At 36.6% G+C, this 22,367-nt stretch overlaps 1 protein-coding gene across 13 annotated transcripts in view; it reads left to right on the top strand.

The window, feature by feature from the left end:
* TSGA10 (testis specific 10) overlaps window positions 1–11,842 on the top strand; it is a 105,798-nt gene extending 93,956 nt beyond the window's left edge. For all 13 annotated transcript variants that reach the window (XM_067704193.1, XM_067704191.1, XM_067704192.1 and 10 more), the window contains 4 exons: window positions 4,086–4,288; window positions 6,254–6,358; window positions 6,536–6,685; window positions 11,149–11,842. In XM_067704193.1, coding sequence (XP_067560294.1) covers window positions 4,086–4,288; window positions 6,254–6,358; window positions 6,536–6,685; window positions 11,149–11,173 — 483 coding nt within the window. In that variant the 3' untranslated portion in view covers window positions 11,174–11,842. The remainder of the gene's footprint in view (window positions 1–4,085; window positions 4,289–6,253; window positions 6,359–6,535; window positions 6,686–11,148) is intronic.
* Window positions 11,843–22,367: the final 10,525 nt, after the last annotated feature.

Below are 22,367 nucleotides of genomic sequence, written 5' to 3' on the forward strand. Positions count from 1 at the left end.
ATTTTATATTCCCACTGACAGTGCACAAGTGTTCCAATTTCTCTACATCCTTGCCAACACTTGTTTTTCAGCCTTTCTTTCTCTCTTTCTTTCCTTCTTTCTTTCTTTCTTTCTTTCTTTCTTTCTCTCTCTCTCTCTCTACCCCCCTCCCTCCCTCCCTTCTTCCCCCAACCTCTCTCTCTCTTTTGCTAATAACTATCCAGATGGGTGTGAAGTCATCAGGCTAATTCTCATAGTATTTTTAAATACTCCTGACATAAATTTTTTTGCCTTAGAATTTAGTTATTTATATATTTATGTTTATCCCCATAATAAGCTGTATTTCAAGTGCAAGAACTATCTTATTTATCTTTGTATTTCTTCAGCTGTACTATGCATATAAGGAACAGTCAAATAATTTTTCTAAGTTAAACTTTTGATTTTGAGATAATTGTAGATTCACATGCAATTATAAGAAACTATACAAAGAAATGTTGTGTCTCCTTTACCTGGCCTCCCCCAATGGTAACATCTTGCAAAACCATAGTATAATATCTCAACCAGGCTTTTGACATTGTTTCAGGCAAGATATGGAACATTTCTATCACAGGACCCATCATGTTGCCCTTTTTTAGCTCTATCTACTCCCCTCCTATCCACAACCTCTCCTTAACCCCTGGAAACAAACAGCTAATCTGTTCTCCACTTGTAAACTTTGTCACTTCAAGAATGTTATATAGATAGAATCATACGATATGTAAACTTTTGGGATTGGATTTTTTCACTCAGCATAATTCTCTGAAGATTCATCCAGGTTGTTGCATATATTAGTGGTTCATTCCTGTAACATAGTTTGTTTAATCATTCATCCTTTGAAGGACATCTGTTATTTCCAGTTTGGAGACAGAGAGATATAGAGAGAGACAGAGAGAGAGAGAGAGAGAAAGACAGAGAGAGAGAGAGAAATTAAAGACCCAAATAAAAGGAAAGACATCCCACATCCATGGATCAGAAGACTTAACACTGTTAAAATGGCAGTACTACCCCAAATTGGTCTACAAATTCAATACAATGCCTATTAGAATGCCAGCTGGCTTCCTCATTGAAACTGACAAGATGACATAAAATTAATATGGAAGTGCAAGTGACCCAGGATAGCCAAAACAATCTTGAAAAAGAAGAACAAAGTCAGAGCACTTCCCAATGTCAAAACTGTCTATAGTAATCAAGACAGTGTAGTACTAGCATAAGAAAAGATATATAGGTCAGTGGAACAGAATTGAGAGTCCAGAAATAAACTCTTACATTTGTGGTGAAGTGATTTCCAAAAAATTGGTAGCAATACAATTTAATGGGGGAAGAATAGTCTTTTCAACAAATGCTACTGGGACAACTAAACATCTACATGGAGAAGAATGAAGTTGGATTCCTATCACGTACCATATACAAAAATTAAATTCAAATGTTTTATAGGCCTATATGTAAGAGTTAAAATTATAAAACTCTTAAGAAGAGAACATACAAATAAATCTGTGTGACCTTGGGTTAGGTAATGCTTTTTTAGAGTCACATCAAAAGTACAACAGAAGAAAAAATAGATTAGAAGGACTTCATCAAAATAAAAAACTTCTGTGCTGCAAATGATATCAACAAAGTAAAAAGACAATGCACAGAATGGGGAAAACATTTGCAAATCATATATCTAATAAGAGATTTGTATCCAGAGTATATAAAGGACTCTTGCAACTTAGTAATAACCCAACTCAAAAAATGGGGAAAGGATCTCAATAGACATTTCTCTACAGACACTACATAAATGGGCAAAAAGCACATGAAAAGATGCTCAACATCAATAATCAGAGAAATGCAAAACAAAACTATACCATTTCATAACCACTAGGATGGCTATAATTTACAAAAGACAATAGCAAATGTTGGCAAAGATGTAGAAAACTTGGAACCCTCATACATTGCTGGTGGGCATGTAAAATAGGCCTCTTTGGAAAACATTTTGGCAGTTCCTCGAAATGTGAAAAAATAGGATTACCGTAAAGTCCAGAAATCCCACTCCTATTTATCAAAGAAGAATGAAAACATAGGTCCATGTAAAAACGTATACACAAATGTTCTTATCAGCATTATTTATAATAGCCAAAAAGTGTAAATAACTCAAATATTCCTACATCTATGCAAGGGAATATTATTTGGCAATAGAAGTAATGAAGTACTGATACCTGCTAAAACATGGATGACTCTTGAAAACATTACACTAAGTGAAGGAAGGCAGTCCCATAAGACCACACACACATTGTATGATTCCATTTATATGAAATGTTTAAAATAAAGCAGATCATAGAGATAGAAAATAGATTAGGGATTGTCTAGGGCTCGTGCTGGGGTAGGAGTGGGGGAATGACTGCTAATGTGTGCTGGGTTTCATTTGGGGATGATGAAAAAGTTCTCACAATAGGTTGTGAGATTGTGGTATGATCATACAACTCTGTTAATGTACTAAAAACCATTGACTTGTACAATTTAAATGGGCAAGTGGTATGGTATGTGAATTATATTCCAATAAAGCTGTTACCAAAAATGTGACGCTCCATTTTATATTCCTGCCAGCAAGGTATATGAGATTGCCATTGCCCACTTTAATGTTAATCAACACAAAAGCTAAGAAATTTGCCAGTTTGATAAACTACAACATTGGTTCACCTGAAAGAGATTTTGCTCCCCAGGAAACACTTAGCAATGTCTATAGACATCTTTGACTGTTACAACCAGGGTTGGGGGCTGCTGTGGATCTCTGGTAGGTAGAGGCCAGGGATGCCACTAAACATCCTGTAATGCATAGGGCAACTCCCTACCCCAAATAAATGTCCAACCTAAAAGGTCAATAGTGTCAAAGTTAAGAAATCCTGGACTAGAAATACCGTCTTGATTTAATTTCTATTTCTTTGATTATTAGTAAGGGTAAGTTATTCTATATGTTTACTAATTAGCTGTATCTTGTACATTTTCTGTTCACATCATTAGTTCATATTTCTCTGCAGTTTGTTCATCTTCCTTATATTAATAAGATATTAACTATTTACTGAGTTTATTTTCATCTGGTTTTTTTCCTCGTAAATTTTGTTTCTTTATAATGAGTATAAGTATGTTTGTTTTTTCTACAGTCAGACATAATTTTTTAATTGTATCTAGTCTAAAAAGTTCTTCCCCTACCTGCCCGCCCCTTTCCTAATAATTTCATTTTTATTTAACTTTTTTTTCTTAGGGTTTTATCTTTTACATTTAACTTTTTTTTTTTTTTTGCGGAACGCGGGCCTCTCACTGTTGTGGCCTCTCCCGTTGCAGAGCACAGGCTCCGGACGCACAGGCCCAGCGGCCATGGCTCACGGGCCTAGCCGCTCCGCGGCATGTGGGATCTTCCCGGACTGGGGCATGAACCCACATCCCCTGCATCGGCAGGCGGACTCTCAACCACTGCGCCACCAGGGAAGCCCAACATTTAACTTTTTTAATGCATATGTAAATTATTATAATATGTATTATGAGATAAGGAATTTTTTTTTCTAAATAATGTCTGGTTTTTCTCCTTTTGAAGAAACATTTGGCTTATAGAACGTATTTTAGGCTCAAGATAACCTTCAAAAAGTGAAGTTTTCCACAGGATCATGCAAGAGAGGGAATGTGCAATTACTCCTTATCTTTCTTAACTATGGAGCGCGATGACATTCCGTCAGGAAGTTAGGTGTTTATAATTCACCCAACTCAGGACAAAGCAGTAGTTACAGATACTACCATGTCAGTCTTGCAGAAATAAGAAATATCAAAGCTGGAAATGGAAATTGTTTGAAGTTTGAGATTAATAACTCTTTACTTAAATTAATGAACTTTCTGATATTATCAGAGAGTTGGGGAAAGTGATACTCAGTGTGTGTGCGTGTGTGTATCTGGTAAGAAGGAGGACACAATTTCTAATCAAGAAATTAAAAGTGGTTGTCAGTTTATAACATAATACAGACATTTTATGAGTCTCTGATAATACATCAGTTAAGTGAACGAATAGGAATAAGTATAGGTATCTTCCTATTATTGTACAGATGGAGAATGAGTTGGATTCTGCTCGTTCTGAAATAGAACTCCTCAGGAGTCAGATGACAAATGAGAGAATCTCCATGCAGAATCTAGAAGCTTTGCTGGTGGCCAATCGAGACAAAGAATATCAGTCTCAGATAGCACTTCAAGAAAAAGAATCTGAAATTCAGCTTCTTAAAGAACACCTTTGTTTGGCAGAAAGTAAAATGTGAGTTGGTTAGCAATATGATAACATAAAGTCATATTTCTAAAGTTTTGGTACTTTATAGATTAATAGAATTTCAAAGCTGGCGTTTAGACAATTTAGTGTCATAATTTGCTATTAATTAAACTGAGGACCCCAAATATTGTGATTTGTCTAAGATTTAGTACTTATTTCTATTATATGTTTATCTAAATTTATCTAAATTTAAGTTTAACCATCTTTGTTGATTGTTTGGGTATAAATGAACACCTACTGATCTAACATATTGCCTTTAGGAAATAACCAGATTAGAAGAAATTAAGCACTTCTGAAACCAGAAGAATTTTTCCATTTATGGACCCACCTGATAGTGCTACTGTCTTTCCATTTGCCACATAATATTTCCCTATGTACCTGTAAGTGTATGCTGGTTATGTGGAAGAACCGCTGCATTTACAGAATGCTGAAGACTTCCCCCAGAGCATTGATTTTGACTTTTTTTTTTTTTTTTTTGGTGGTACGCGGGCCTCTCACTGTTGTGGCCTCTCACTGTTGTGGCCTCTCCGTAGCACAGGCTCCGGATGCACAGTCTCAGCGGTCATGGCTCACGGGTCCAGCCGCTCCGCGGCATGTGGGATCCTCCTGGACCGGGGCACGAACCCGTGTCCCCTGCATCGGCAGGCAGACTCTCAACCACTGCGCCACCAGGGAAGCCCTGATTTTGACTTTTTATTTTAAGAATCCCTAATACCGTTAGCACCTTGTTTACAAGACTGGAGGATTAGGTGGAAATGCCTGCCTGCATAGTGAATATTTTATTATTAAACATAGTGAATATTTTATTATTAAAATATTAAACTAATATTTTATTATTAAAATATTTTATTATTAAACTTAATATTTTATTATTAAACTCACTTCTCACAAAACTTCATGGGGACCCTTAGCCTCTGTTCTTATCTGTCCAACCTATAACACTTTTTCATCCAGCCTCAACTCTGCCCTCCCATCCGAGCAGGGGACGTGGGGAAGGACAAGAATCATGGTCTCAGGAATCAGCTACTTGTAGGAGCCCCGACTAAGCAAAGGCTGCAAAGCCAGGGCCCGTTTCCTTCAGAAACTGATTTTAGGTTTTGGCAGCTGTGATTGAGTCATTCTTTTCAATCACTGCAGCTGGGCTTTTGGGGTACCTTCAATCAGTTCTGCAGGATCATTTCCTCAAGCCGTAGATGGAAATTGCCTCAGTGAAATGTGCCGACTCTCCCACCTTAAGAGGTACATTCTGTTTTAGACTGGCTGGTGAGTAGTATCAAGTAAGCTTGATAAAGTTGTGTGTTCTTAGTCTCTAAAGTTTAGACTCCAGCAGTCTGTAATGCAGTCCTGAAAGCCAGCAGATAGGATAGAATGTTCTGTGCAAGAAGCATTCACCTCTGTCATCTGCCTCATGGTAGTGTGCCTTATCACAGGGTTTTTGAGGCAGTGTTTAGCCCTAAGGAAGATCCTGTTAAATTGAAGAGATTTTGTTTTTAACAGTAGATATATCAAATTTCATTGCAAGTATATATAAGGCATTTGGTCAATTAAATGTACATATATACACACACATTCATCATGGTGCTAGTGAATTCCAGTATTATATGCACTGGAGTATGCACCTAATACCTTAAAGTACACTTGTAAAAATGATCTGCAGTAAATAAGTAATATAGGTCGATAATAGATAATAGTACCCCTCTAAACATAAAGAAACTGAGACAGAAAAGGTTTAACTAATTGAATGGGGCTGGGACAGCTTAGGCTTTTAGTAGGCTGCTTTGCACATTTACTACATCTAAAGCTGGCATATTTTAGATGCACTAATACATCTATGAAAATGACAATTTTGCTTGGATCCAGCTGAGAAACCATTGCCAACATGGTTTCGTGTACTCTAGGAGTCCTAGCCATATTTTACCTGTAATTAACTGTCACTCACATTCTTTTACACAGGGCCATCCAGAGTAGAGATGTGGCCCAGTTCAGGAACGCCATAACGCAGTTGGAAGCTGATTTAGACATTACCAAGAGACAACTAGGGACAGAGCGCTTTGAAAGGTAAGTGTGTCTCTATGCCACGTTCAGCCTGGAAAGCATTGTTCCTTGGATAACCACAGATTTTGGTTATTTCATGATGCTTAGATTTTAAAGCATGATTTGAACTATAGTTCTACGACAGTGTTAATAATGTCGCTGGATATAAAGTTTAGTAAAAGTCTCACTGTTTTGCTTTAGGGAAAGAGCTGTGCAAGAACTTCGCCGCCAGAATTACTCAAGTAATGCTTATCATTTGAGTTCCACAATAAAGCCAAATACAAAATGTCACTCACCAGAACGTTCTCACCATCGATCTCCTGACCGAGGCCTGGATCGATCAGTAGAAGAGTAAGTGGTTTAAGGTTCCATTCTTCGGGAACCATATAGCAATAAAAACTGAATATCTGAGGGGGTAAGAAAACTCTGTAACAGTCTACCATTAATAGTGCTATTTAAACATCATTACATAATTAGATATGTAGACATAAAAATAAAGTATTTTGATAATTAGTTTTATATAAATATGTTAAAGAAAGGTCTATTTTATCTAATGTCTACATAAATTATATTTTTAAAATCTGATTTTCTTTTTTTTTCTACATCATACAGTTTTTTCATATACTTTCATTGACAAAATATTGGCTAATTATTACAGCACCATAAAACACATATACTTCAGGAAAATAATAGGCTAATTTTTCAGAGGAAAATATTTTAGATATATTCCTGTATGTCACAAATTTCATAAAAACATTTTTATTTAGAAATAATCTCAACGTTACAAGAAGTTAAAAAAAAAATACAAAGAACATCTGTGCAACCCTTTACCCATACTCACTATTATTAAAATTTTACCGCATTTGCTTTTTCTGTGTTTAGACAACACATGCTGTCTCACGCACTCACATTCTTGCACTTATTCCTTCGTCTCTCTCTCTCTCTTCTATCACATTATCTTGCTAAATTCTTTTACTTTTTCATTAAGTTTTGTAATTGAATCTTTAGGGGTTTCTAGATATACTATCATGTCACCTGCAAAAAGAGATAATTTTATTTCTTCTTTTCCTATATGTATCTCTTGAATTGTATTCTCTAGTTGACTGCATTTGCCAGTATCATCAGAATAATGATAAATAGCTGTAGCAAAAGTGGACATTCTTGGGGCTTCCCTGGTGGCGCAGTGGTTGAGAGTCCGCCTGCCGATGCAGGGGACACAGGTTCGTGCCCCGGTCCGGGAAGATCCCACATGCCACAGAGCGGCTGGGCCCATGAGCCATGGCTGCTGAGCCTGCACATCTGGAGCCTGTGCTCTGCAACGGGAGAGGCCACAACAGTGAGAGGCCCGCGTACTGAAGTGGACATTCTTGTTTTAATTCTGACCTGTGGTGGGAATGCCAGTGGGGTTTGCCCATTAAGTAAGATACTGGCTTTAGGATTGAGGTTTATATGTTTTATGATATTAAGGAAATACTACTCATTACTATTTTTTCAAGACTTTTTATTAGGAAAGGATGTTTTTGTCAAGGGCCTTTTTATCATCTATGAAGATATGGTTTTTCTCTTTAGAACTATTAATATGTGAATTATATTAATAGATTTTCAAGTACTGAACCATCTTTGAATTTCTGGCATAGCCCCTACTTGGTCATAGTATATTATTTTCTTGGTGTTCACTACTATTTCATTTATTTTAGATCTGTGTATCAATATTCGTAAGTGATATTGGTCTGTAATTTTCTCTCTGTGCTATTTTTATCAAGTTTAGATATAAATGTTATATTTGTTTCAAAAAAAGAATTTGAAAATCTTTTGTTTACCGTGCTTTGAAACAAGTTATATAGTTGGGGATTATTTGATCTCTAAAGATTTGGGTGAGTTTACCTGTCAAACCATGTGGCCTTGGTTCTTTTTTTTTGTGGGATGTACTTCCTTAATAACTGTTTCTATGCTTCTTTTTTTTTAAAGCCTTGACACGACTTTTTTTTTTTAATTTATTAATTAATTTATTTTTGGCTGTGTTGGGTCTTCATTGCTGCACGCGGGCTTTCTCTAGCTGCGGTGAGAAGGGGCTACTTCGTTGCAGTGCGCGGATTTCTCATTGCTGTGGCTTCTCTTGTTGCAGAGCATGTGCACTAGGTGTGTGGGCTTCACTAGTTGTGGCACACAGGCTCAGTAGTTGTGGCTTGCGGGCTCTAGAGCACAGGTTCAGTAGTTGTGGCGCACGGGCTTAGTTGCTCCACGGCATGTGTGATCTTCCCGGACCAGGGCTCGAACCCATGTCCCCTGCATTGACAGGCGGATTCTTAACCACTGCACCACCAGGGAAGTCCTCTATTGCTTCTTTGGAAATTGGTCTTTTTAAGCTTTCTATCTCTATTTGCCTAAAAGTTATCTAGGCTTTCAGTTATCTAGGTTTTCAAATTTATTTGCACAGAAGTAACCAATGCAATATCTTATAAATTTTAAAATTTCTTCTGTATCAATAGTTATATCCTTTGTCATTTCTTATTTGTATGTTTCTTCCTTTTTTTGTTGATTACCTTAGCCTATGGTTTGTTTACTTTGTTCATTGCTTCAAAGAACAAGCATTTTGATTTATTGATTTAATCTGTTTTTCTTTCTTATTAATTTCTGTTTTTATTTATATTATTTCCTTCCTTGTGCTTTTTCATTTACTTTGTTGGGTTTTTTTCCCTAGAGTTTTGAGTTAGAAATTTAATTCATTTATTACCATTCTTTCACTTTTATTGATGTAGATATTCAGAGCTATGAATTTTTCTGTGATCACTGCTTTAAATATATCCCATAGATTCTGATATATGGTGTTTTTGTGATCATTATTTTTCATAAATTCTGTAATTTCTGTTTGTATTTTCACTTTTACCCAAGAGTTATTTGATAGAAAATCTTTTAATTTTCAATGAGAAGAGCTTTTTTGTTTGTTGGTTTTGGTTTCATTTTTAATTCTGAGTGTTATTGCATTGTGATCAGAGACTATTGTCTATAATATTTCTATTTTATGGACACTACTGATTTTTTTTGTACTTTACTGCATGATCAATTTTTGTGAACAGTTCATGTGCACTTGAGAAGATACATTCTTTCTTATCAGAGTATAGTGTAATATATCTAAAAGATTTGCCTTTTTAATTTTTAGTTCTTTTATAATGTCGTTTAATTTTTGTTCACTTGTTTTACTAAGAATGGTGTTTTAAAACCTATTATTAGTATGTTTTTATTTCTTCTTATGTCTCCTATAAATTTTGTTTTATATAGGTGGTTTGCTGTTTTATTTGTGGCATAGATATTCTGAACTATCATATCTTTATTGTGAATGTGGCTTTTATGAAGTGTTATTTTCTGATGCGTTTAATTTTTTTGGATGGAGGAAGGACTTGACGCCTGCTTTGTCTGGTATTAGAGTTACAACTCCTGTTTCCTTATTGTCTCCATTTGCCTGGTAGATCTTGGTCCATCACTTTATTTTTAACTTTTTTGAATCACTGCATTTTAAGTATCTCACTTCTATATAGTATGGATTTGAGTTTTGCTTTATGAATCATTTTGAAATTTTTTTAAAACAGGTGAATTAAGCTCCTTCATTTTATTGATATAACTTAAATTTGGCCTCAACTCTGTCCTATCATCTTATGTTATGATAACCGTGTTTACTATGTGATATTTACTCTATTTGATTATTCTTCTTTGCTTGTGAACATTTCTTTTGATATTCAAGAAGTTTTGTGTTTCATTATAATGGTTACCTTTCTATTAATACTTTTAATAGTACCCTTAAAGTACCCTTTTTAAAAAATTTTAACTTTTTGCTGTTAGTTTTAAATGGTATCCTTTGACTGCCACCTATTATCCAGACAACAGTCAATGTACTTAATTTACTTTCCCCGAACCACTGATCTGTTTCTTGTTCCTCTAGTGTTGCCTTTTCAAGTTGTCATATAAATGGAATCATGTGTTAAGTAGTGGCTGACTTTCACTCAGCACTACATATCTGAGATTTATCCGGCTTGTTGTATGTATCAGATATTATTGGATATTCCTTTTAACTGCTGAGTAATATTCCATTGTGTGACTGTAACACAGTTTTGTTTTGCTTTGTTTTACTTTTTATTATTTTGAAATCATTACAGCAGTCTCACAGGTAGTTGCAAAAATAGTACAGATAGTCCCACATATCCTTCCCCCAGCTTCCCCAATGGCAAGCCAGGAAACTGACATTGGCATAATTAACCAGTCTATAGGCCTTATTTAGTTTTCACTAGTTTTTACATGTGCTTGTGTGTGTGTGCAGTTTTTTTACACAGAGAACATATGACATCACCACAGTCAATATTCTGAATTGTTCCATCAGCCCCGAGGAACTCATTCCTTCATGATACCCTTTTATGGTCACAGTCCTCTCGTTCTCCTCCCTATTCCTGAGCAAACACTAATTTCTTCTCCAGCTCTATTATTCTGTCCTTTTGAGAATGTTGTATACATGGAATCACACATGGGATGTAAGTTTTTGAGACTGGTTTTTCTCTCTTAGCACAGTGCCCAGGAGATCCATCTAAGTTGTGTGTGTCAATAGTTCATTCTTTTTTATTGTTGAATCCATAGTATTCCATGATATGGATGTATCACAGCTTGTGAAAACTGAGTGAAAAAATACATTGTATCTGTTTTCTTACACAGAAGCTGAGGGAAAAATCCTAAGTCTTACCAAATTAATATTAGAACACATTTTTTTATTCATCATGAAATCATTGAGTTGAAAATATTAATCTACATAATTTTTTTCTCTCTTATAGGAATCTTTGCTATAGAGATTTCTGACACGTGAAAAGATTCTTCATATCCTTGGGAGAGGTCAAAGTTTCAAACTGATTTTTTTCTTGCTATATGATTGCATTTATCTTTTGAATGCTTGACAATGTTAAATGAATTTATTAACATTGTGCCTCTGAATCTCTGTTTTCATGTGCCATATCGCAGTGATCTGAGATGACTTGTAAAAAACAAAAATGCATATGTCTCTTTCTATCCATACAGTAATAGTGAGTGTAAAACCTGCTTACTTCACTATTGAACACTGTTATGTTAACTCTCCGGAGTAAATAAAGAAGATTATAAAAAGGGGGAAAAGCGTTTTTACAAAACTGATTTTTTCTTTGTGATTTATGCTTTCATGGCTGGACAAGTTGTGCCACAATAGGTGCAGTGTACCAATACTGGCCTGGGACCCCATATTCCATTTTGGAACCAACGTGACATTAACTCTAGGCCATAATCTAACTTCAAAGCAGTAGATAGTACGAGTGTGTCAGGGTTTTTAAGTACATAGTGTTGTACCACTAATTAACATACATTTTCTACAATTGTTTACCCTTACTATTTTTAGAAAGGTAGGTGATGCTATATCTGTCAAGAATGTAAAAATTTTTTAAAAGTCTGTATTTTTAATATGTTTTTCTTTAAAATATTAAAATACTGCAGTCAACTTAATTGCCATTTTATTTATTTATTTTTTTGCCTGTGGCAGCTGTCTATAATGTAGAGTACCAAGTTCAGTGGTGTTTCCTTATTTATTCCTTATTTATTCCCTAAAATCTCCTAAATCTCTTACCGTTTCTGTCCATAGACTTTGATTTAATGTTGATATTACAGTCTGAACACTACTGGTAAAAGCTATTTGTACTCTTGCCATTTTAATAATTTTTAAAAAGCCCTGTCATTAATAGTATTCATATGATGCAGACAGTTTCTCATTTTATAGAGTCACTATTCATTATGACTACAGTAATGTAGGATAGTGCCCCGATTTAGGTCTTGTTTATGCATTAGCTCTCTAATGTTTTTCACCATAAATTTATGCTCTATATTCACTTTACTTTGATTTTTAAAACCCTTGAGGTTTACACAGCTAGTTCAGGACAGTTATTACAGATTGGTTTTAAAAATTGAATAATTAAAAATAAGATGTCTTTTTATAAACATGTTACAGAATAATATACAAAAAGTTTTTCTTACTGGTATTAAATAATATACCAATAGATATGCAAAATTAACCTCTGCTAGGTAGCAAAGCATCACAATATTCATTTTAGTCTCTCCACCTCCTAGAAGAGCTGATAAGGAGCTGAGTGTCACCTGTTGCGTGCACTTAACATATATTGGGGTTTTTTAAATTAATTTTTATTGGAGTATAGTTGCTTTACAATGTTGTGTTAGCTTCTACTGCACAGCAAAATGAATCAGCCATACATTATACATATATCCCCTGCCTTTTGGATTTCCTTCCCATTTAGGACACCACAGTGCATTAAGTAGAGTCCCCTGTGCTATACAGTATGTTCCCCTCAATTGTCTACTTTATACATAGTATCAATACTGCGTATGTGTCAATCCCAATCTCCCAGTTCCTCCCACTCCATCCCTTTACCCCTTGTTATTTGTTCTCTACCTCTGTGTCTCTATTTCTGCTTTGCAAATAAGGTCATCTATACCAATTCTCTAGATTCCAAATATATGCATTAATATACAATATTTGTTTTTCTCTTTCTGACTTACTTCACTCTGTATGACTCTCTTTGATATTGTAAGTGGAGAGGGCAGTATGAGGGAGAGGGGCGTGACAGAAATAGAAATGAAGTATGTCAGAAAATATTTCCATACTTGATTAAAAGTATACTGTACTTGACCTGTGCCATTAATTGCAGAATACTTAAAAGGAAAATTATATGGTAAGTATAAAGGGGCCAACATTATCCAAAGGTAGGGAAACCTTAAGTATATTCTATGCTAAAATTCAAAGAAAAGATGATTTCTTATGGTAATATATATTTTTAATTAATTAATTTAATTAATTTGGCTGCATTGGGTCTTCGTTGCTGTGCATGGGCTTTCTCTAGCTGCGGCAAGTGGGGGCTACTCTTTGTTGCGGAGCACGGGCTCTAGGCATGTGGGCTTCAGTAGTTGTGCCACACAGGCTCAGTAGTTGTAGCTCGAGAGCTCTAGGGTGAAGGCTCAGTAGTTGTGGTGCACGGGCTTAGTTGCTCCACAGCATGTGGGATCTTCCTGCACCAGGGCTAGAACCTGTGTTCCCTGCATTGGCAGGCAGATTCTTAACCACTGCACCACCAGGGAAGTCCTTATGGTAATATTTAAGAGCATTTATGGTTTTATTTTATTTTATTTTTTGTTAGTTTCTGCTTTAGAACAAAGTGAATCAGTTATACATATACATATATCCCCATATCTCTTCCCTTTTGCGTCTCCCTCCCTCCCACCCTCCCTATCCTACCCCTCTAGGTGGCCACAAAGCACCGAGCTGATCTCCCAGTGCTATGTGGCTACTTCCCACTAGCTATCTATTTTACATTTGGTAGTGTATTTATGTCCATGCCACTCTCTCACTTTGTCCCAGCTTACCCTTCCCCCTCCCCATATCCTCAAGTCCATTCTTTAGTAGTTCTGCGTCTTTATTCCCGTCTTCCCCCTAGGTTCTTCATGACCATTTTTTTTTTCTTAGATTCCATATATATGTGTTAGCATACGGTATTTGTTTTTCTCTTACTGACTTACTTCACTCTGTATGACAGACTCTAGGTCCATCCACCTCTCTACAAATAACTCAGTTTCGTTTCTTTTTATGGCTGAGTAATATTCCATTGTATATATGTGCAATATCTTCTTTATCCATTCATCTGTTGATGGACACTTAGGTTGCTTCCATGTCCTGGCTATTGTAAATAGAGCTGCAATGAACGTTATGGTACATGACTCTTTGAATTCTGGTTTTCTCAGGGTATATGCCCAGTAGTGGGATTCCTGGGTCGTATAGTAGCTCTATTTTTAGTTTTTTAAGGAACCTCCATACTGTTCTCCATAGTGGCTGTATCAATTTATATTCCCACCAACAGTGCAAGAGGGTTCCCTTTTCTCCACACCCTCTCCAGCATTTATTGTTTCTAGATTTTTTGATGATGGCCTTTCTGACCAGTGTGAGATGATATCTCATTGTAGTTTTGATTTGCATTTCTCTAATGATTAATGATGTTGAGCATTCTTTCATGTGTTTGTTGGCAATCTGTATATCTTCTCTGGAGAAATGTCTATTTAGGTCTTCTGCCCATCTTTGGATTGGGTTGTTTGTTTTTTTTTTTTGATATTGAGCTGCATGAGCTCCTTGTAAATTTTGGAGATTAATCCTTTGTCAGTTGCTTCATTTGTAAATATTTTCTCCCATTCTGAGGGTTGTCTTTTCATCTTGTTTATGGTTTCCTTTGCTGTGCAAAAGCTTTTAAGTTTCATTAGGTCGCTTTTGTTTATTTTTGTTTTTATTTCCATTTGTCTAGGAGGTGGGTCAAAGAGGATCTTGCTGTGATTTATGTCATGGAGTGTTCTGCCTATGTTTTCTTCTAAGAGTTTAATAGTGTCTGGCCTTACATTTAGGTTTAATCCATTTTGAGTTTATTTTTGTGTATGGTGTTAGGGAGTGTTCTAATTTCATTCTTTTACATGTAGCTGTCCAGTTTTCCCAGCACCACTTATTGAAGAAGCTGTCTTTTCTCCACTGTATATTCCTACCTTCTTTATCAAAGATAAGGTGACCATTTGTGCGTGGGTTTATCTCTGGGCTTTCTATCCTGTTCCACTGATCTATATTTCTGTTTTTGTGCCAGTACCATACTTCTTGATTACTGTAGCTTTGTAGTATAGTCTGAAGTCAGGGAGCCTGATTCCTCCAGTTCCAGTTTTCTTTCTCAAGATTGCTTTGGCTGTTCGGAGTATTTTGTGTTTCCATGCAAATTGTGAGATTTTTTTTTGTTCTAGTTCTGTGAAAAATGCCATTGGTAGTTTGATAGGGATTGCATTGAATCTGTAGATTGCTTTGGGTAGTAGAGTCATTTTCACAATGTTGATTCTTCCAATCCAAGAACATGGTATATCTCTCCATCTATTTGTATCATCTTTAATTTCTTTCATCAGTGTCTTACAGTTTTTTGCATACAGGTCTTTTGTCTCCTTAGGTAGGTTTATTCCTAGATATTTTGTTCTTGTTGCAGTTGTAAATGCAAGTGTTTTCTTAATTTCACTTGCACATTTTTCATAATTAGTGTATAGGAATGCAAGAGATTTCTGTGCATTAATTTTGTATCGTGCTACTTTACCAAATTCATTGATTAGCTCTAGTTGTTTTCTGGTAGCATCCTTAGGATTCTCTATGTATAGTATCATGTCATCTGCAAACAGTGACAGCTTTACTTCTTTTCCAATTTGGATTCCTTTTATTTCTTTTTCTTCTCTGATTGCTGTGGCTAAAACTTCCAAAATTATGTTGAATAATAGTGGTGAGAATGGGCAACCTTGTCTTGTTTCTGATAGTAGTGGAAATGGTTTCAATTTTTCACCATTGAGGACAGTGTTGGCTGTGGGTTTGTCATATATGGCCTTTATTATGTTGAGGAAAGTTCCCTCTATGCCTACTTTCTGGAGGGTTTTTATCATAAATGGGTGTTGAATTTTGTCAAAAGATTTCTCTGCATCTATTGAGGTGATCATATGGTTTTTCTCCTTCAATTTGTTAATATAGTGTATCACATTGATTGATTTGCATATATTGAAGAATCCTTGCATTCCTGGGATAAACCCCACTTGATCATGGTGTATGATATTTTCTTTATTTTTTTTTGCATTACATGGGCCTCTCAGTGTTGTGGCCTCTCCCGTTGCGAAGCACAGGCTCCAGATGCGCAGGTTCAGCGGCCATGGCTCACGGGCCCAGCTGCTCTGCGGCATGTGGGATCTTCCCGGACCGGGGCACGAACCTGTGTCCCCTGCATCGGCAGGCGGACTCTCAACCACTGTGCTACCAGGGAGGCCCGGTGTATGATCCTTTTAATGTGCTCTTGGATTCTGTTTGCCAGTATTTCATTGAGGATTTTTGCATCTATGTTCATCAGTGATATTGGCCTGTAGTTTTCTTTCTTTGTGACATCCTTGTCTGGTTTTGATATCAAGGTGATGGTGGCCTCGTTGAAGGAATTTGGGAGTGTTCCTCCCTCTGCTATATTTTGGAAGAGTTTGAGAAGGATAGGTGTTAGCTCTTCTCTAAATGTTTGATAGAATTCGCCTGTGAAGCCATCTGGTCCTGGGCTTTTGTTTGTTGGAAGATTTTTAATCACAGTTTCAATTTCAGTGCTTGTGATTGGTCTGTTCGTATTTTCTATTTCTTCCTGGTTCAGTCTCAGAAGGTTTTGCATTTCTAAGAATTTGTCCATTTCTTCCAGGTTGTCCATTTTATTGGCATATAGTTGCTTGTAGTAATCTCTCACGATCCTTTGTATTTCTGCACTGTCAGTCGTTACTTCTCCTTTTTCATTTCTAATTCTATTGATTTGAGTCATCTCCCTTTTTTTCTTGATGGGTCTGGCTAATGTTTCATCAATTTTGTTTATCTTCTCAAAGAACCAGCTTTTAGTTTTATTGATCTTTGCTGTTGTTTCCTTCATTTCTTTTTCATTTATTTCTGATCTGATGTTTATGATTTCTTTCCTTCTGCTAACTTTGGGGTTTTTTGTTCTTCTTTCTCTAATTGCTTTAGGTGTAAGGTTAGTTTTTTTGAGATGTTTCTTGTTTCTTAAGGTAGGATTGTATTGCTGTAAACTTCCCTCCTAGAACTGCTTTTGTTGCATCCCATAGGTTTTGGGTCGTCATGTTTTCATTGTCATTTGTTTCTAGGTATTTTTTGATTTCCTCTTTAATTTCTTCAGTGATCTCTTGGTTATTAAGTAGTGTATTGTTTAGCCTCCATGTGTTTGTATTTTTTACAGATTTTTTCCTGTAATTGATATCTAGTCTCATAGCATTGTGGTTGGAAAAGATACTTGATACGATTTCAATTTTCTTAAATTTACCAAGGCTTGATTTGTGACCCAACATGTGATCTATCCTGGAGAATGTTCCATGAGCACTTGAGAAGAAAGTGTATTCTCTTGTTTTTGGATGGAATGTCCTATAAGTATCAATTAAGTCCATCTTGTTTAATGTATCATTTAAAGCTTGTGTTTCCTTATTTATTTTCATTCTGGAATGATCTGTCCATTGGTGAAAGTGGGGTGTTAACGTCCCCTACTATGATTGTGTTACTGTCGATTTCCCCTTTTATGGCTGTTAGTATTTGCCTTATGTATTGAAGTGCTCCTATGTGGGTGGATTAAATATTTAAAATTGTTATATCTTCTTCTTGGATTGATCCCTTGATCATTATGTAGTGTCCTTGTTTGTCTCTTGTAATTGTCTTTGTTTTAAAGTCTATTTTGTCTGATATGAGAATTGTTCCTCCAGCTTTCTTTTGATTTCCATTTGCATGGAATATCTTTTTCCATCTGTTCACTTTCAATCTGTATGTTTCCCTGGGTATGAAGTGGGTCTCTTGTAGACAGCATATATCTGGGTCTTGTTTTTGTATCCATTCAGCCAGTCTATGTCTTTTGGTTGAAGCATTTAATCCATTTACATGTAAGGTAATTATCGATATGTATGTTCCTTTGACCATTTTCTTAATTGTTTTGGGTTTGTTATTGTAGGTCTTTTCCTTCTCTTGTGTTTCCTGCCTAGAGAAGTTCCTTTAGCATTTGTTGTAAAGCTGGTTTGGTGGTGCTGAGTTCTCTTAGCTTTTGCTTGTCTGTAAAGATTTTAATTTCTCCGTCAAATCTGAATGAGATCCTTGCTGGGTGGAGTAATCTTGGTTGTAGTTTTTTCCCCTTCATCACTTTAAATATGTCCTGCCACTCCCTTCTGGCTTGCAGAGTTTCTGCTGAAAGATCAGCTGTTAACCTTACGGGGATTCCCCTGTATGTTATTTGTTGTTTTTCCCTTGCTGCTTTTAATAATTTTTCTTTGTATTTAATTTTTGATAGTTTGCTTAATATGTATCTTGACAGGTTTCTCCTTGGATTTATCCTGTATAGGACTCTCTGTGCTTCCTGGACTTAATTAACTATTTCCTTTCCCATATTAGGGAAGTTTTCAACTATAATCTCTTCAAATATTTTCTCAGTCCCTTTCCTTTTCTCTTCTTCTTCTGGAACCCCTATAATTCGAATGTTGGTGCATTTAATGTTGTCCCAGAGGTCTCTGAGACTGTCCTCAATTCTTTTCATCCTTTTTTCTTTATTCTGCTCTGCAGTAGTTATTTCCACTATTTTATCTTCCAGGTCACTTATCCATTCTTCTGCCTCAGTTATTCTGCTATTGATCCCTTCTAGAGAATTTTTAATTTCATTTATTGTGTTGTTCATCACTGTTTGTTTGCTCTTTAGTTCTTGTAGGTCCTTGTTAAATGTTTCTTGTATTTTCTCCATTCTATTTTCAAGATTTTGGATCATCTTTACTATCATTATTCTGAATTCGTTTTCAGGTAGACTGCCTATTTCGTCTTCATTTGTTAGGTCTGGTGGGTTTTTACCTTGCTTCTTCATCTGCTGTGTGTTTCTCTGTCTTCTCGTTTTGCTTAACTTACTGTGTTTGGGGTCTCCTTTTCTCAGGCGGAAGGTTCGTAGTTCCCATTGTTTTTAGTGTCCCCAGTGGCTAAGGTTGGTTCAGTGAGCTGTGTAGGCTTCCTGGTGGAGGGGACTAGTGCCTGTGTTCTGGTGGATGAGGCTGGATCTTGTCTTTCTGGTGCGCAGGTCCACATCTGGTGGTGTGTTTTGGGGTGTCTGTGGACTTATTATGATTTTAGGCAGCCTCTCTGCTAATGGGTGGGGTTGTGTTCCTGTCTTGCTAGTTGTTTGTCATAGCGTGTCCAGCACTGTAGCTTGCTGGTCATTGAGTGGAGCTGGGTCTTGGCATTGAGATGGAGATCTCTGGGAGATTTTTGCCATTTGATATTCCGTGGAGCTGGGAGGTCTCTTGTGGACCAATGTCCTGAAGTTGGCTCTCCCACCTCAGAGGCACAGCCCTGATGCCTGGCTGGAGCACCAAGAGCCTGTTATCCACACGGCTTTTGCACCACCCTAGTCTCAAAGCTCCCGCCCCTGCTCCTCAGGCTGGGGGCCCATCGCATTTATTGTTTTAAATGAGATTCTAATTGCTTGAGGTAAATGTGTAATAGCCTATTGATATGGTAAAGACACAATAGAGAAACTGCAATAAAATACAGAATGCAAAAACTATACCAAACATATTCTTTCTTTGATGACAAAGAAATCTCCTGAAAAAGAGCTCTCAGTTTTGAAAAGTCATGTTTAGTACAAAGCATCCACTCTTGCTGAGGTAAGTGTGTTTTAAAAGAGGATTATTAACCCTCTGAGTTAAATATCTCATAGGCACTGAGTCTTGTTACGTCTAAACTCAATTCAACAATGTTTCCTCCTTGTAGTCTCTACCCTGGTTTCCCACCATGGAGTGCCACACCAGCCACTAAGTCAGACACCTGAACCCTGAGGCCAGATGCCACACCAGGTCACTCCCTTCCCTTCTCACTCCACACATTCTGTCAACTTAAATGTCACTTCCTACTATGCAATATTGCTGAAAAAAATTAAAGACCTAAATATGTGGAAAGACATCCTGCATTCATGAATTGGGAGGCTTAATATTCTTAAGAAGAAATATTCTCCCAAACTGTCTTCTGATTAAATACAATCCTTATCAAAACCCCAATGGAGTTTATTTATTTATTTATTTTTTGCAGAAATGGAAAAGCCAGTCCTAAAATTCTTATGGAATTACAAGGGACCCAGAATAGCCCAAGCAGTCTTGAAACAGAAGAACAAAGTTAGAGGATTCACGTTTCCCAATTTCAAAACTTACTGCAAAGCTGCAGTAATCAAAATAGTGTAGTACTGGCATACAGACAGACATAAGGATCAATAGAATAGAATTGGTTTATTCTATTAGCACAGAAATAAACCCATACATCTATGGTCAATTGATTTTTGACAGGGGTTCCAAGACCATTCAATGCGGAAAGCACAGTCTCTTCGACAAGTGGTGCTGGGGGCTTCCCTGGTGGTGCAGTGGTTAAGAATCTGCCTGCCAATGCAGGGGACACGGGTTTGAGCCCTGGTCCGGGAAGATCCCACAGGCCGTGGAGCAACTAAGCCCATATGCCACAACTATGGAGCCTGCACTCTAGAGCCCACGTGCCACAACTACTGAAGCCCATGTGCCTAGAGCCTGTGCTCGGCAACAAGAGAAGCCACCACAATGAGAAGCCCACGCACCACAACAAAGAGTAGGCCCCGCTCGCCGTAACTAGAGAGCCCACGCACAGCAATGAAGACCCAATGCAGCCAAAAATAAAATGTAAATACAATAAATAAATTTATTAAAAAAAAAAAGAAAAGAAGTGGTGCTGGGACAACTGGATGACCACATGCAAAAGCATGAAGTTGGATCCTGCCACACACCACATGCAAAAATCAACTCAAAGTGGATCCTATACTTAAGTGTAAGTGCTAAAGCTGTAGAACTCTTTGAAGGAAACATAGAAGCAAACCTTCATGACCTTGCATTTCACAAGGTTTCTTAAATATTACTAAATGACAAACAACAAAAATAGATAAATTGGACTTCATCAGAATTACAGAACCTTGTACATCAAAGGACAGTATCACGAAAATGAAGAGCAGCCCAAGTAATTTGAGAAAATGTTTGCAAATCACACATCTGATAAAGATGTCATATCCAGAATATATATAGAATTTTTACAACTCAACAACAAAAAACAGGTATGCTTTCATACTTCCATCTAATCCATTCTTCACACTGTAATCAAGAAAGTTTTCAAACAAATATGCTTACTTCTCTCTCTCCTCACACGCACGCTGTGAGTACCAAATTTATCATTAGACTAAAGTCCAATCTCTTCAACATTGCCTTTACAGACCTCTCTGTTTTGTTTTTTTTTAATCTCTTCAACTTCATACCTCACCTCCCACCTTACAATTATATATTATAGTTATTCTGAATTGCTTTCAGTACCTTGAACAGTTTATGCTCTTTTATCTCTCGGCCTTTGCACATGCTGTTTCCTGCCTGGATCACTCCTTTTCCTCTCTCCTATTCCCCTCCCAGCCTGGAAGATTCTTGTTTGTCTTAACATTGTGTCCTCAGCACCTAGCACAGTACCTGGCACTGATGTGTGCTCAATATTTATTTCTAAAAATGAAATCCTTTTTATTTCTTGCTAATTTCTGTGTATTTTTCTATTCACTATTAATTTCACTTATCCCATGTGTTCCATTGCATTCTTTTTTTTTAACATCTTTATTGGAGTATCCGTTGCATTCTTATTGTATCTTCTTGTTTGTGTGTCATACCTGCTAGACTGAGCTCCATGAAGGCAAGAATAGTCTGGTTTATTTATCATGGTACAGACCATGCCAGACTCATGGTGGTTTCCAGTTGATATATATTTACTGAAAGAGTATAAAGCATAGGTGGTTATGATCATAGGTTCTTAAGTCCCACTGCTTGACCTTACGTCATGTTTCTACATAGCTGTGTACTTGGGCAAGTTAGCACTTTCTAAAGTGCTAACTTTTTGTTTTCCTTATCTGTAAAAGGTATATTTATAATAGTACCTAACCCAAAATAGAATCATGTGGTTTAACTGAGATAATATATCTAAAGTGCTTAGTTTCAGTACAATGCCAGATGTACAGTAGGTGGTCAGTTGATGTTTTTATGATTTGTTGAATTAATAAAGAAATCTATAGGTTTCAGTATCAAGAGAGAAAACTTGCCTGGGGAAAGAGATTTGTTAGTCCTTAGCAGGTAAGAGATAGGAGATCAAACGAATGAAAAACAAGATAGGGAAAACGAAAAGCAGTTTAGGAAGGGAAAGATTAATCATGGTTTACCAGGTGGCTCAATTGCAAATAGTACTTCGCAGACATAATAATGTAAACACTGAATATAAATATAAACAAAATGAATTAATGAGAGAATGAAGGAATTGGAAAGAAGCAATGTGTAATGAAGGCCTTGGAAAGAAATAAAGCTAAATTCTCTTCCTTTG

This window comes from Pseudorca crassidens, chromosome 14, assembly GCF_039906515.1.
Source record: "Pseudorca crassidens isolate mPseCra1 chromosome 14, mPseCra1.hap1, whole genome shotgun sequence".
Taxonomy (NCBI): Eukaryota; Metazoa; Chordata; class Mammalia; order Artiodactyla; family Delphinidae; genus Pseudorca; species Pseudorca crassidens.